General features: G+C 41.1%; 2 protein-coding genes across 5 annotated transcripts in view; one reads left to right on the top strand and one right to left on the bottom strand.

Annotated features, from left to right (window-relative positions):
- The window catches only part of Ankmy2 (ankyrin repeat and MYND domain containing 2), a 38,170-nt gene extending 31,852 nt beyond the window's left edge, over window positions 1-6,318 (top strand). The window contains exons 8-10 of the mRNA XM_021178934.2: window positions 2,733-2,861; window positions 4,016-4,145; window positions 5,266-6,318. Of these exons, the coding sequence (XP_021034593.1) occupies window positions 2,733-2,861; window positions 4,016-4,145; window positions 5,266-5,447 (441 nt within the window). The 3' untranslated portion in view covers window positions 5,448-6,318. The remainder of the gene's footprint in view (window positions 1-2,732; window positions 2,862-4,015; window positions 4,146-5,265) is intronic.
- A 4,125-nt stretch (window positions 6,319-10,443) lies between these two features.
- Window positions 10,444-15,963, bottom strand: part of Lrrc72 (leucine rich repeat containing 72) — a 48,311-nt gene continuing 42,791 nt past the window's right edge. For all 4 annotated transcript variants that reach the window (XM_029484841.1, XM_021179453.2, XM_029484843.1 and 1 more), the window contains 3 exons: window positions 14,876-15,028; window positions 11,789-11,816; window positions 10,444-10,816 (listed from right to left, as the gene is read on the bottom strand). In XM_029484841.1, the coding sequence (XP_029340701.1) occupies window positions 10,651-10,816; window positions 11,789-11,816; window positions 14,876-15,028 (347 nt within the window). In that variant the 3' untranslated portion in view covers window positions 10,444-10,650. The remainder of the gene's footprint in view (window positions 10,817-11,788; window positions 11,817-14,875; window positions 15,029-15,963) is intronic.

Consider the following 15,963-nt stretch of genomic DNA (forward strand, 5'->3'; position numbering starts at 1 on the left):
CCTGCTTTAGCTCATTGGCCAGTGAGCTTTTTATTGGCAGGTGATGCTTCCATCCTAGCTTTTATTTGCACTGCATGAAGGTGGTGATAAGCCAGTGATGTGGAAGAATTAAGAAACAGGCAGAGGTAGTTTATTAGACACATGACATGTAGCCACAACAAGCTAGACCACAGAAGAGCTGTCTGCTAGAGATATTCTGGAGGGCTATTAGTATGTGGTGGCAAGCAGTTGTTCCATATCACAGTACCTTGGTGGCTTAGGTCTTATAGGATAGGATGTGAGTCTCATTCCTGGATGGTCAAACAGACATGTCATTATTTCGCTGAGGAACAAATATGGTGAGTTATTCTTGGGAGTGGCTTTCTGTGCAGTGTAGCATGGGTTGTTAGGTGTTAAACTCCTGAGGGTCTGTGTGTGCTCATTAAAGAGTGACATCATATAGTATTATTGCTGTCAGCATCCTCATGCCCATGGGTAGACTGTAGCCAGTCCTACTCTAGGTAGCAGTAGCCTTACTCTGAGCCCAGCCTGCTTTGAACTAGAACCTTCTGTTTGGCTGAGCACAGCTACCTCCCTCAGAGCGTCACCCGTAGTCTCTGACTTTGTGACATGCACTGAATAAAAGCATCCTGCTTGTTTTCAGGCTGATTAGCAAAGTAGATGACAAGATTTACTCACCAAGAAAGTTCTTGTCGCACAACAGTGCCAAGAAGGAGTCATTGTTGTTACCCATCTCTACTATGAGGACATTTTGGTTTTGTTTTTGTTTCTAAAGCAGTAATTCACATGTACAGTCATACTCTTAGCAAAATATTCTGCGTTTGGCCCTCAGTTACAGCCGGACTAGTGTAAGTGTATTGAGTGGCTCTCACAACGCTCCTGTCTTCATGATGAACCTATCTCAGGCGGTTTTGTCATGGCTGTGATGTCTGTTGAATGTACCGTGCTTTAATATATCCGTGTGGCCAGAACTACTTTCTGATCCAGGACTCTGTTTCTTCATGTCTTAACTTTTGTGTGCCACCAGAGCCGGCAAGACTCGATGTACGAAAGAAAAGAATTACAAAGATTTATAAAAGTTCAGGACAATGTTAAGCCAAGTATTTCCCACTTTTAGTACATCTTGGTATTGCCTGGGACATTAATAATAATACATTTTCCTGGACCACACCCATAGACATTCTGATTTAGAAAGTATGGATTAAGCAGATGGACCTCGATTTTTAACAAGCATGCTACATGTGAGTTCTTAAAGGTAATGGCTCTCTACCTTCATTCATGATGAAGTAAGAAATTAACTTAGGCTCATTTTGCCTAATTTTTCCTTATTACCTTATTTATTTCAAAAGATAATTTTTAGCTCTCCCACACAGAAAGTCACTGGTATTCAAGAACTTGATGATTTGAAAAGTAACTTTTAAAAATGCTTCTTGAATCCTCTGAATATTTTTTTTAGACTATCTTCAGTATGCCAGACTGTGGAATATTATTTTCAGGTGATGTTTGTTCAAGATCCACTATGACAGTAAAAACACAGTTCTTGCATGGAAGAGGGAAAGACTCAGCTGAAAATCCAGCGCACTGAGCAAGTAGAGGTGATAGGATCAGTCGCCCTTAGTTTTGCTCATCTTTGAAGGCTTTAATACCTTTGCTTCAGGCAGACAAATATTTACCCTTATAATTTTCTCCATCAAAAATTTTCATAAACTTTTCACAACTGTTCTTTTACTAGTCCCATAATAATAAATTTCAGTTACATGTATGTTTATTAAAGAGGGTAGAGCATTCAAAAGTATAAAGTCATTAAAATGCTTTAAAAGACTACATGGAAATTAGTGAGATCTCAATATTGATTCTGTGGGCAATCAATATTGACTTGATGGGGCCTAAAATAATTACATTATTAATATCTCTGTTAGCTTCCAAATAAATGAGATTTAGATGCTTTATTTAGCTAGCTTTTGCCCAATTACTGGGGTAGTGCCCCTAATCTATGTCTTTATTCTCTAGGCTGTTAATTCCCAGCGGTGCTCCCAGAACACATGCTGTTTGAATCTGTCTTGCCCGGGTTACTTCTGCTCCAGAAGTCTTTCATGGTGGGGCATTCACCCAGAAATGTGCTCCTGGTCCATCATGTTTGATGGAAACCTGTCCTCTCCACCTTCCTTCTCCTACCAACCCTTCTCCCTCCCCCCACCCCAACAGTGACAGCTGTAGCCACTTTATTTTAACCAATTGTTTTAAATTGGAGAGCAAAATTTACATAGCATCACTTGGTGTCCATGAAGATCTGCCCCTGGGGGCAACCATATCTTGGGGGGCCAGTATTTAGCATTTGAATACATAGCAGCAGCAGACCAAACCCCCAACACTGGGGTATCCATATTGTCTTGATGTCAGTTCTCAGCAAGAAGACAAAAATCTTCAAGCTCCATTCTATTTCTGAAGTTAGCATGACATTACTGGCTAACACTAATTGGAAATGCTTATATTCTAGAATAGGGACACTTGTTTTCTGTCATTTATGGTGATCCCCGCCTTACTTGCTGTATACTTTGTGTAGAAGAGAATGCTCTTGAGAGGCTAATTCTTCGTCTTAGAGTGTGGGTGTTATCTCGAACATTAGCAGTTTCTTGCTCTTGTTACCAGTCAATACCTTTGTGTCAGTGAAACATACTGCTGTGGTCTTCCATGGGGATCCCAGTGAGTTTTTTTTTTTTTTTCTCCTGCAGGGTTCTGACCCCACTGCATTCTCTGTGCTTACTCAAGCCATCACAGGGCAAGTGGGCTTTGTGGATGTTGAGTTTTGTACCACCTGTGGAGAAAAAGGAGCAAGCAAAAGATGTTCGGTTTGTAAAATGGTAAGAATGGAATTCCTTTACAGTCATTAATTGTAGATAAGGTTGCACCAAGCTGACTGCGGCATCCAAAAGTCCCACAGCACGCAGTTGACACTAGTTTTCTAATAAATTCTAATAAACGAACATATCGTACTAATCTTAAACAGTAGCTCAGAAAGAGAACTACCTGTGTGCCGTGGTTTCTGTGTTTACTACAGCACAGAAAGAAATGAGGGAAAAAAGGAAAGGGTGAAGGAGAGAAAAGAGATCAGAGAGCAGCAGGGCACAGGCACAGGCTGCTGCTGATAGGAAAACCCAGCCTGCGACAGTTCTCAACCATTTTCTGTTGGCTCCCCAGTCTTTCTTCAACTCTTCCCTGTAAACTAGAACTTCTAACTGCCAGCAAATGATGGTCCTTAAGAACGCCACCTTCCCCTTTCCTAGTGTTGTCTTTGTAAAGTACATATGATTATGTTCTTCTCACATCCTGATCCTGCCGTGTGTGTGTGTGTGTGTGTGTGTGTGTGTGTCTGGTACACTCACTGAATCCCACTGGCAACATTAATCTGTGGATTTTGAGGGTCAAACTGGTTAATTACTTTTGACACATCAGCATTTGCCACTGCCATGTGCTTCAACAGCTTCACCTGCTTACATGACTTCCTTAGCCTGTTTCCTCATGTGTGAGACGGGGCTCAAGGTGTTAAAACTAACTATGGCACGTAGGAAAGCCCTGTAGAAGCAGTGTTTAAGTGCACCGTCACACTTCCTGTCTGTGACAGGCTTCAGGTGGGGTGGTTTGGCCAGTGCCCGTGTTCCCAAGGCTGTGGTAGAAGAATAGTGAGCAACAAGAAATGCAAACACTTCTTTTGAGCTTTTCAGTTTTGTTTTCTCCTGAGACCACGCTCTTGACTCTACCTCCCAAATGCTGGGATCACAGGCTCTTAAGATGCCAGTTACCAAAAGTCTTTTGTAACCCCTTATTGTATAATATTAGTGTTTTAGTCGAAGGTTAAAATTACAAATCTGGACCAACCCACAGCCATATTATATACAACCACACTTCATACAATAGTAAACAGAACTTTTATAATAGAGATCTTGGTTTGATATTTGTCGGGAAATCATGGAATTCTAAAACCTTAAAGTAAAATCAAAATTGTGATTGCCTTTAGGTAATATATTGTGACCAGACCTGCCAGAAGACACACTGGTTCACACATAAGAAGATGTGTAAGAGTCTGAAAGATGTCTATGAGAAGCAACAGACTGAAGCTGCCAAACATAAGAGACAGGAGGAAAAGAGTATGTACCAATCCACTGAGCCTGTGCTGCCTCCTTGGGTGGGAAATGCAGGCTAGGTTACCCCGATGCTGCACACAGAGGAACTGAGTCGCTTTCAGAGTAGACTCAGCTCTGGGATACTGCATAAAATGCTGTCAGCAGAGACATCGCTGGCAGTCACATGACTCTGATGATGTGGCTTACTCCACATTTGTCTGCATGGAGTGCTGGGATTCTTTTCTCTCATGGAGGATTTTAAGGTCATCGATTAGGCCTTGAATGTCCCCTAATGGCATCCAGAAGAGTTTAAAGTTAGACGTCTTTGCATTTTTAGTTACAGTTCAATATTATGAATGAAATTATAGTTTATTTATAATTAAAGGCCGAGTTGTAGATCTGATGCACACACTCGACTCTGCAAGCATAAGAACACTGCGTTACACAGTTTGCCTTCTTCCCATGATATTTAAGTGACTGCTTTTCCTCTGAAGCTATAACTTGTTTCCACAGTGATTCTTATCCTCTAGGGACCTGCCCAGCCCTGAGTCCTAAGCCCGGAGGATATATCCTGCCTTCCTGGAAGTGTGTGTAGTTGGAAACCATTGGCTATGTCCAACTGACTGTTTCTAGACACTCTCATCTCTATGCATCAATTGTGGCTCTTGTATCATTAGTGTGATGGAATGCTATTCTCAAAGTTGTTCTTAAAAAGAAACTTTGGTTACTAAGAGGCTAGTTAGTTTTTCTCGTTTGCTTTCTTTGCTGTGACTCAAACATTTTTATCCTGTGTGGAGGATGGAATACAGGTAGGCTTTGACTTCTGACACTTCAGTGAGAAACACATAACTAAACCTAGGCACCTACCTTAAGGATATCAGGTTAATTAAAAGAAAAACTCTTTAGATGCAGATTTTTCTCAGCCCCAAACAATTCTGATGTAGATTTCTGGACCCAGAGACAGAGGCTTTGAATTCTATGCAGGTACTGCTACTGTCACAGGGAAGCTTGAGGTATCCAACCCCTCTTCTTGATAATTATAATAAAAAGAATATGTCTCATAGTGACTGATTCATAGAGTAAGCATTGCCAGGCAATCTGGCAAAGAGTAATCACGAACACTTGCACTTTTTCTGTCTGTTAGATGGAAACCCTGATGTCAGTTCTAACCATGTCAATGAAGATCAACCAGAAGCTGAAGAGGGCATCACTCAAGAAAATTCCATTCCTAGCGATTCTGTGGAAGGGAAGAAAGAAGCTGCTAATGACACTGGACTGGCCAGTGCACAGGACGCTCCTACAGGGCCACAGCTGTCCGAGGAGTAAAAGCTGTCGACAGTGGCCGGCATGGGTGGTCTTCATCCTGGCCAATAGCTGCAGAACTCATGTGAATGTACCTTCATTTGCTCTGACACTGCATGGCACAGTGGCAGGATTGCACCTCCCTAGAGTAGAGGCTTTCAAGCAAAGCTGCCTCCCACGTCTTGATTTCCTGTTGATTTCTGTTCTATAACTGAACAGGCATTTCTGAGGAATTTCTTTCTTTTCTTTTCTTTTCCAAAATACACAAAAACAAGTCCATTCCTTTGCTGGCTCCTCAGTGACAAAGGAGAAGAAATCATCTTAAAGAAGAAATCTGGGTCCTAGGGAACAAAGAGAACAGGGAAGATGTAGAAAGAGGTGATATTTAGGAAAGAAGGAATCGTGGGCACTGAGATGGGCAGTCAGAGACACAAAACTTACCTGTGAATGTTGTCCTCAAGTTGGACATACAAAGCCGTAATGAGGAAGGATCTCTGTTCTTAAAGCTTTGCCATAGTTGAGTCTCCTGTAGTATAACCAGGAATTGTTGAGAGCACTTTGAACCCTCTGTTCCTTGCAGAGATACGCTACATGATTTGAACAATCAGAAAGGTTGGATCCAACCCGGGGTAGTCACTGTGTGTGTATTTCCCGTAGAACCACCCATGCACCATCCTCCCCACCCAGAAGACCAACACTTATCTTCCCATCAGCCTTTCCTGACCCTCCTCCTATCCAGAAACTGTGATTTCTTGCTGTCATTTCCGAGAATGTCCCATTCTGTGTTTTCAGTGTCCGGGGCATGTACGCAAAGCTGGAGTGTCCTGTCTGAAGAAGGTGCTGTCTTTCCGTTCCCTCTGTTGGCTTTAAAATAAATCTATCTACATGCACAGTTCATCTTGTTTCATAATTTGTGTTGAGAGGCTAAATATCAAAGAAGATAACAAATGACAAGGCTGACACACATGGGGGAATGAAGTTAAGATTATATAGCCTGCCCAGTACCTCAGATTCTTTCTTCCATCAGTCCTGGTTCATTCTAATCCTCTTTATGGCTGTTTTATTTTTTTTTCCCCAGCCCCAGCACACATATCTCCTCCACATCCTAGACTCGTTCAGTGATGATCTCATGTGAGTACAGTGTTAAAAAGTTAACTATGGTATTTATACTTGTCAGTTGTAAAATGTTTCTCTTGAGGACTCAAGGAATCCATCAATGTGCCACAGTTATGTAGTGATAAACACTTACTTTTAGGTTGTGAGTGAGCCTTTCAGCCCCCTCCAAATGTTACCACTCTCCTCTCCCTCTGTTTTAACAATTTTTAATGTATACTTATAGCATTTTTCCTTACCCCTGTCTCATTAAGCTCTTGCCCACACTCTGACAGCCTGCCTACAAATCCTGGAGTCCATGCACTGACATGTGGTAAGTTCTCTGGGCCTTTGTTTTTCTTTTTTGCTTCATGTGTCCCAAAATTAAGGGCTGAAGAGCCCTGCAACTCAGAGTACCCACCCTGACTCCCAAACGAAGCAACAGAAGCCTGCCATCCTTTAGCCCACATTGGTATAAAGCTCAGATCTGAAATTTGCAGCCACACTCCACACTTTGAACTCATCAGCCCACCCCCACCCCCACCCCCACAGCGGCATGAGCAATTTCTTATATGTTACAGCTATATATCGCTAGGTGCTCTTTTTTAGGGAAACCCTAATAAATCAAGTGATCTTGGCCAGTTTGGGCTTATAAATGACCCACTCCAAGTGACTTAAACCACAAATATTTATTTCAAAGATTTGTGGAATCTAGAAAACCAAAATCAGGGCTCTGGATTGGTTTTAATCTTCCTACGATTCTTCATTCTGACAAGGCCCATCTTGTTTTATCATTACATGAAGGAGGACTTCAAAATAGCCCCGTGGGAAAACCACCCCCACTTAGGAAGGCTTTACTTTGTGAAACACCTCCAACTCTAAATGCCATCACCTTGGATTGAATTGTACAATGTGACTTTGGGAAACTGTGGGATACAGCAATTTTCGTCCCTAAGAGGCACCACCACATTGTGAGTCACCACTACACGTGAAGCAGGACAGCCACACCCAACTTTATGATCCTCTTCCCAACCCTTGAGACTCTGTTGCATTGTTAGTTTTCCTAAGAGGAGACTTAAAGCCTCTGGAAACAAGTAGCCTTAGGCTAGACCTGCAGATTGCGTAGCCCAGCTTTTAGCCTTTTAGCCTTTTATACCAGGGGAAACTTGATTCTTATCATGTGACCTCCCAAAGTCAGCCTGAATGGGTCTTCATTGTTTAAAACAGAACATATAATTAAAAAGTCTTATTAAGGATATCCTCCATTGTTAGTAGAATGCTATCCAGCTGATGAGTCATGTCTTCTAGTTTGTGTTTAAATCAATGATCTTTAAAGCAGTATTTTCCAGTCACAGCAACTCAGCTGTCTATTAGTAATATTTTAAGAACCCAGTATAGAAGAATGTACTTTGTGAAAAATTTTTTTATTGAAACTGGATTTTTATACAGTATATCCTGCTGGTAGCTTTTTTTAAACAATATATCCTAAATATAATTTGCCCCCTCTACTCCCCATTTTCCCGTCCCAACCCCACCAGCTTTCTGTCTCTTATTAGGAAACAAATAGGCCTCTAAGGGATAATAATAAAATATAATGAGATAAAACAAATTCATTGGAATAGGACAAAACAAACAAGAAAAAGAGCTCAGGAAACAGACATGCAGAGACTCTCTCGTTTGTAGTCAGGCATCCCATAACAACAGAAAGAAGTCATGATATATACACAAAGAACTTTTTTGGTTAAAAAAAAATTAAAAAAAAAACAAAATTAAAAAAAACAAAACAAAACAAAAAACCTTGGTATGCCTCTACGGTGGGGCATGTGGCCTACCCTTAAGAGGTTTGTGTCCCCAGTGAGACTCCCTTGGAGACAAGAAGTTTACCCTTTTCAAATGGGTGGAGATACTAGGGATGGGGCCTGGTGTTCACTTCCTTCACATCTGGGACTCCATCTGATGCAGACTAGTGCAGGCCCTCTTCGTGCTGCCTTATTTTCATTGCGTTGTTGGCCACATGGGAATTCCTAAACCACTTCAGCTGTCAGGAGCTCTCCACAAACGCACAGATGGGAAGGCACACACTTACACAACTCAGTAAACACAGAGGTGTCAAGCTCGTGCCTACCTAGAGCCTTCATTTCTACTGGCTAGGGTTCTTCGTACCAGAAAGTATTCTACATGCTTCTGGAGAAGAATCATAAAACAACAGCCTAGCTACCAACCTGCAGTGGATCTACAGTGGTGCCCTGCCTGCAAGATAGGCTATGGTGGCACAATGCTTGTGAGAGTAATCAACTAATATTTGATTTGACTTAAGGCTGGTTCCAGAAGATGGAACCCATACCCAGCACTGCTTACGTGACCAAGAACCTGAGACTAGGCAGCCCAGGGACCTAGGGTAGATCCGAATACTAGTGTTTCTACTAAAGGAACTTAGCAATAAAATGACTCCTGATGCCATTCACCGATGTTCCTAGATCAGTGCCTTGCTTAGTCCTCATCAGAGAAGCTTCCTCTTGCAGTAGATGGGAACAAATTCAGAGACCCACAGCCAGACAATGGACAGAGAGCTAGAGACCTTGATGCACTCAGGCCTGAACACGATAACTCCATCAAATTCCTCCTCTTAACTCTTAAGATTCAGTCTACCACTGAACACTGGACACCACACAACACTCTTAAATCGTTTTAACTCTTGTGCTTTAACTATCTAACTTTAACTATTTGTGCATTTAACTCTTAAATGCACAAATCGTTGCTTTTCCTCATCCTATCTGACCTTTTTTTTTCGCCCCCTACTTAGGAACCACACCTGAATGTTCGGACTCGGACCAGACACGGTATCAAGTGCTAATAGACTATTTCAGCTGTCAGGTCTCACCCTTTATGATGTCAGCCCACAATTCCAGTGTGCCTGTATTCTCTGAGCAGACAGGAAAGGGAGAAAGGCCACTGTCTTGTATGAGCTTCTGACAGACCTTTTAAGTTAAGGAAACCAGCAATGATAAAATGTTTTTTTTTTTTTTTTTTTTTCCCACTTGGCACTAGGCAATTGGTAAAGGCTGCCTAGTTTCTTTTTTTCTCCAGCACTGGACTTCTGGCAAGGCCAAGCCAACATCATTAGCCTCCACCCTGATCTGGCAAATGTCCCAGAGATGTGAAAGCAGTGTACTGGCTAGCTGAATTGTGAGGGGCTGCTGTGTGGCAAAGGGAAAGGCAGAGCCATCACCATGGCAACGACACCCAGCTGTCTTGGGACAGACAGTGCAAGAAGCCACACACAAAGCGTTCATCCTCTGTGACTGCATTTGTATGACTTTCACAATCAAACCCGACCAGTTTGCTCTCTGGAAGTCAGGAGTGGTTAGTATAGAAGTGTGGGCGGTGCCTGCTAACAGGAAGAAGGGGCTTTTAGAGAGTTGGTCACGCTTTACGACTTGATCATAGCGCCAGTTACATAACCTTGTATATTTTGGGGGAAAGGTGTTGAGTTTTACACTTAGAATTCGCATACAGTCCTATATCCATGAGTGTAGAGAGAATCTCTTATAAGCATCACCTGTCAATAAAAAGGCTTATGGTCAATGAGCTGAGGCAGGAGGAAGTACGAGGATATCCCATGGGGATAGAGAGAATTCTGGGAATTAGTGTCAGCGGTATGAGAGATTCACCCCAGAATGCTAAGGAGACGTAGAAGCCAGCAGGAAAATGAATTCAGGTGAAAATAAAACGGGAGATTTGCACACACACACACACACACACACACACACACACACCAGAATTTCTAGGAGACAGATGTAAAAAGCAGAAGAAACCAGCCATGCAGTTGAACCTAGGTTAGAATAAAAGGGGTAATAAGAGCAAGTCGGACAACAAGCTGAAGTGTATGAGCTAGGCATTTAATAATAAGTAATCTCAGAGTCATTACTGTTGGGAAGTGAGTGGCTGGGAAGAAAAAAAATGGCTTTATTTTTTATACGTGGGTAACTCATATACAATTTTTACATTATGAAACATTTTTCACTACTGACCCTTCTATTTAAAAAATTCAGGTAGCAACAAATGTATACGGAGCTAAATTGAGGGAGTGTTCTAACAAGTGAGCCAACAGCACTCGGAGTTCCGGAAGTGCTCGTTACCGCAGGGAAATCATGAGCATCTCGGCGGCCGAGCTCTTTTTCTTCTGGTCATACTTTTCACTTCGTGTTAGAACGGTGTTCCAGTTCATGCTGGTAAAGGTCATCAGGGATCTCTTCGTGGATCTTACAAACACAGCATCTTCTGGGTCATCAAACACTGTCCTGAGAAGGTAGCAGTTACATCAAAAACAAGCGTCTGGCCAGCGTGACTTCCTGTGTGTGTGTGTGTGTGTGTGTGTGTGTGTGTGTGTGTTTGTGTGTAGTGTGGTGACCAGGGCCATATACTTCCTAGGGAAGTGTTTTATTTACCTCTGGAGCACACCTAAAGCCCTGAAGTTTTTATTTAAATGAATAAATCGCATAATTTCTCACCAAAATTGTGAACTTTACTGACATGGCTTTCAGGCCAGGGGACACAACTTTTATTGTGTGCGTGGTTTATTTGTAAAGTGGAGCGTGTGGGTATATTTCAGGATCTATTATAAAAGTCTCACGTGCTCATGTATTCCTAGTGGAAAATTGTTAAAAGACGAGCTGGAAATACTTTCTGGTATCATGCATATTGATATTGTAAACCTTTTACTTGAAGTTATTTTTTTTTGCATATCTTTTATGTTATGAGAATATTTTTTAACATTGAATCTAGAGAAAACACTCATACTTAGAAAAGTAATGGTTTTAAAGTTCATTAGTATTCATGAATTTGAAATGTCCTCTGTAGAATTAATGAACTATTTGCTTTGGGAAATGTAAATTCTAGATGATGTAAGATGTTAATCTATATGATAATCGACTTTACGGAACATATTTAGAGGCAAAGCAAACAAATGAAGTTTCTCACTTGGAATAGCTAATAGTTCTTAACAAGTTTTAATGTTTTATAAATCTAATCACCTGCTCACTTACTCGAGGTTATAATAATCACATTAAAAGCCTGAACTTGCCAAATATGAACACATAGCTGGAATTTATTTGTCAAAGAAAAACAACCATTTTTCTATTGATTGAAAGACTAATGGCTTTTAATTAATTAAAATCTATTTTAGAAGATAAGGGTAATTTAGAAATGAGACAATTATAAAACAGTCTGTCAATAAAAGGAAAGAAGTAAAAAACAAACAAAAAACCACTTACTTGTCAACATTATCCCCAAATGCAAAATCTAAAAATAAAATTCCAAATTAGTATTTTTCAAACATTTGGTCGGCACTTAAACATGATGAGATTGTCAGCTTTTCAAGGAAATTGACAAAAAGGAAAAAAAAAGACTTTATAAGTTATACAAAATTGAAAATTTCCAATAGGTAAGGCATTTTGCTTTAGACTTTGGGGTAGTGTTTAATATGCGGCAAATCTCAAAGCAGTATGCTGAATCAGCTTAGCTGCCAAGGAAATCCAACTGGGTGGACTCCATTGTCCATTTTATAAGCAAGGTTCATACACAGAAGAAACTTCTGCTGAGTAGTCAGGACAAGTCTTTAAGGCCATCTCAGCCATTTGGACTCTTGGCATGAACTTCAAAGAAAGAATAAACAAATCCCAGATCACAAGACTCCATCTTCCAGAGCTTTAGTGCTGAAGGGCCAGACCCCATAGCCTGGAGCTCTCAGGGTCTGCCATGGCTTTGTTTATTCCTCTTCAGAATGTCTGGTACCACACCAAAGGCAGAACTTATCTGCACCTGTTGGGTCACTAAAGCCTTCAGTGTGAGCTCCTGCCAGTCCACAAGAGAGGAGACTGCCAAGAGCCATGGCACCATGCCTTTCACAAGTGGCTGCCCAAGTCTCCCATTCTTTCTTCTGTCCCCAGGCTCTTTCCCTCTCTCTCTCCAAGGTGTTATTGAGATATATTTGAAAAGTAACAATTATGCATATTTATGACATGCTACTAGATGTTTTCACACACACACACACACACACACACACACACACACACATTGTGAAATAACAAGCCATAGTTGCATATTACATACATAGTTACATAGTTCACATATCTGGCATCTGACACAGCTACCGTATTGGCTTTTGGGTGTGCGTATTTTCGCACGATTGTTAACCATAGTTATGTTACATGAGATCTCCAGAATTGGGTTGTCATGTACAGTTGGAACTTTGCTTTGACTCAGATCTTCTCCTCTTTCCCTCTGACCAGCAAAGCCTTAGTTTCAGCGGTGACCATCCTGTTCGGTGAGAACGTAGAGCAATAGAGGAAGCCACCCAGTGTCCCAATGTAGTGTCTACATGTGTGCTCACAGGTGTGCACACCTTTGCGCTCATGTGAATGTGTGACATACACTCCACACGCTGCTCTGTTATCACCCTACATTACAAGTTTATGTTTTTAAGTACTACAAATATATCATGGGATAAGTCTCTACTGGGATAGTTTGTATTGTATGAATGGCCAGTAGTGCAATATTTCGCCATGAATAACCATCTTCTGTATTTAGTCCTATAAAAAGGCATCATGAAGAGAGCCTGTTTTTCTTATCCATGTGTGCATATACTCTCACAGAAGAGACTTTAAGTTGCATTCTTATGTCAAGTCGCTTGGATATTTTATATGCTGAAAGGCACTGCAGTCTGGTCTCCAAGGCAGTTGACCTAGTTCATGGTTTCATAAATAGCACACACTGCTTTTATTTTCTCATTTTTATCCTTTAAAGTTTTTCCCATCCGTGTTAGATGGAAATGCTATCTTATTGCTTTGGGTTGCCTGTCTTTGGCAATAATTGAAGCTAACTTAACTGTATCCATTTCTTACTTTTTAGAAAGTTTGTGCGATTTGTCATTTTATGTACTGGGCTTTTATTTTATTTGGATTTAAGTGTGTGTGTGTGTGAGTGTGTGTGTGTGTGTGTGTGTGTGTGTGGTGTAGGTGCATTCACTTGCATGTGTGTAGATGGAGATGATGTATAGGTGTATGTAGCTACACACACCTTGTCTGTGCATAGGCAGAGCCAGAAGCCATGTTAAGTGTCCCCTTCCGTCTCTGCCAGCTTATCTTTGAGACAAGGCCTCTCCCAAGACTGAACCCATTTTTTTTTTCAGCTCCACTGCCAGTGAGCTTCAGGGATCTGGCTGTCACCCCATGGCCTTTCTTCCCCCAGTGTTGGGGTTATGGGCACATGCTGTCACTCTGGGCTTTTTGTTAGTCCTGGGAATCCTAACTCAGGGCCTCATGCTTGTCCAGCAAGCAAGTTACTCACTGCCTGTTTCCCCACCCCACTCTGAGTTTTGTTGATCTTATTTGTTGGTTTCACAGGATCTTCTTCTATAGCTCAGGCTGACCTGGGACAGATGGTCATCCTGTCTCAGACCTCCAGATACAGGAATGCATCGTGTGCTACCCTGCTAGGACTTTCTGTTTTTGTTTTGTTTCTCTGATAATGCTGGAGATCAAACCAACTTTGGGCATGCTAGCCCAGCACTTTGTGCCTGGCAGCATCCTTTGCTCTCCGACTGGGATTACACAAATTGAATTCTGAAAGCCTGTCAGGGATCGCCAGGCTCAGCGTCCACCTGTTCCATGTCGCAATGCTTTTTCCAGTTTGTGTTTTAATTTTGTCCCCGTGTGGCACCATAGCTTTTACATTACGTAGATAAATTTGTCAAGGTTCTTTCCAGTGTCACAGAACTTTATATTAGCTCCATGAACCTTGTTCCTGTGTCCTTTGCTATGTGACAAAAATAAATCTGTTTGGATTTTATGTTATTTAAAATACGTGTCAACTAATTAAATATAACTGAAATGTAATATTTCTATGTAACACCTTGGGTGTGAGTGTAACCAAAATACTATAGTGCTAATTTCTAGCTGGTAAAAGTGCAAATGATCTTCATTTCTTCTTAATATTTTCCCTACATCATAAAAGAGTGTACCCTCCGTTGAGAAAACTGTTTTGTGTCATTGGTAATAACAATGATGGCTTATGTTTTTATTTTTATTTTTTTTTTCTTTCACTGGATACTGGACAAGGGCTTCAGGCATTCCCCCCCGCCCCCCGGGGCCACTATTACCATACTGAATCATGTAACATGGGTGAGGGAAAGCGAAAATTACATTATTCACTGTATCAACAGGGGAAAGATGAAGATAAGATGTAATATTGGAAATTAATTAGAAGGTACTTCACTATACAGGGAAGTTACAGTTATTATTGCAGTCAAGTGTGCCGAAAGCTTACAGAGCTTTTATCTCAGTTTTGTTTTTCCACTGTACCTGAGGGAGGTTTTTTGACCCACTTTTGCTTTATTGGTAACTTGGGGTTCCAGGAGGCATCCACTCGTTTTCCAAATGCTACTGATTGAATCACGTGAGCTTTTTTATGGTTAAAAATGGTAATCATGGATCTTCTCTCTTTCTCTGTAATTTCTAATAAAGGAAAAGAGAGATAATATTTAAAATTAACAAAATCGTACCGAGTGATTCAAAAAAAAAAAAAAATCTGAGCAATCTGCCTTGCCTGACCAGCCAAATTGCTGATATCTGGTTTAGATGAGACCCTGCCTCTGATAGCACATACATGCATGTGTGCACATACATCAACATACAAGTGTGCTCCAACAAACATGCATACATGCACACACAGAGAAGTAGGTTTAACTTATATATGACAATATTGTTGAACCATTATGCAAGGAGATTTCAGTTATTAATCCAATCTCACAAGCACTCATTTGATATCCTCCTGCCATAGTGGCACTCAATCCTGTGGTCTAGCACACTCCTGAGACTTTCTAGGACATATCAGCATATGACTGACATGAGAACAGGAGACACTCTGCATACCCTCACCACTGCTGGGAAGGAGATATATTCTCACGGGCAGACTTTCACAGTAACAGCCCCTAAAGGATAAAGGATAGTCTTTACAGCTAGCAAAATAATGGGATAAGGGATAGATCATATGTGCTTGGTTGAATTAGGCCTCAAAAGTACACAACAGAATGCATGCATATATGGACATATATGCACATATGAATGAATAGGCATGTGTGAGAAGTCACTGTTGGGTATGCCAATTTTAATAATATATAGAATTTTAAAGAAGATGACTTTTAGAATTTAGATTTTAAGAGATTCTCTACAAATCACTTTTTGTGACAAGAATCCAAAGTATTGAGTCTGTAGTGGACATACACGCCTTTAATTCCAGCACTTGGGAAGTAGAGGTAAGCTAATCTCTGTGAGTTCAAGGCCAGCCTGGTGTACAGCTAGGGCTACACAAAGAAACTCTGTCTTAACAAAAATAAAAAAAGAGAAGTGAAGTGAGGAGAGGAGAGGAGAGGAGAGGAGAGGAGAGGAGA

The sequence above is a fragment of the Mus caroli genome, chromosome 12, assembly GCF_900094665.2.
Source record: "Mus caroli chromosome 12, CAROLI_EIJ_v1.1, whole genome shotgun sequence".
NCBI lineage: Eukaryota > Metazoa > Chordata > Mammalia > Rodentia > Muridae > Mus > Mus caroli.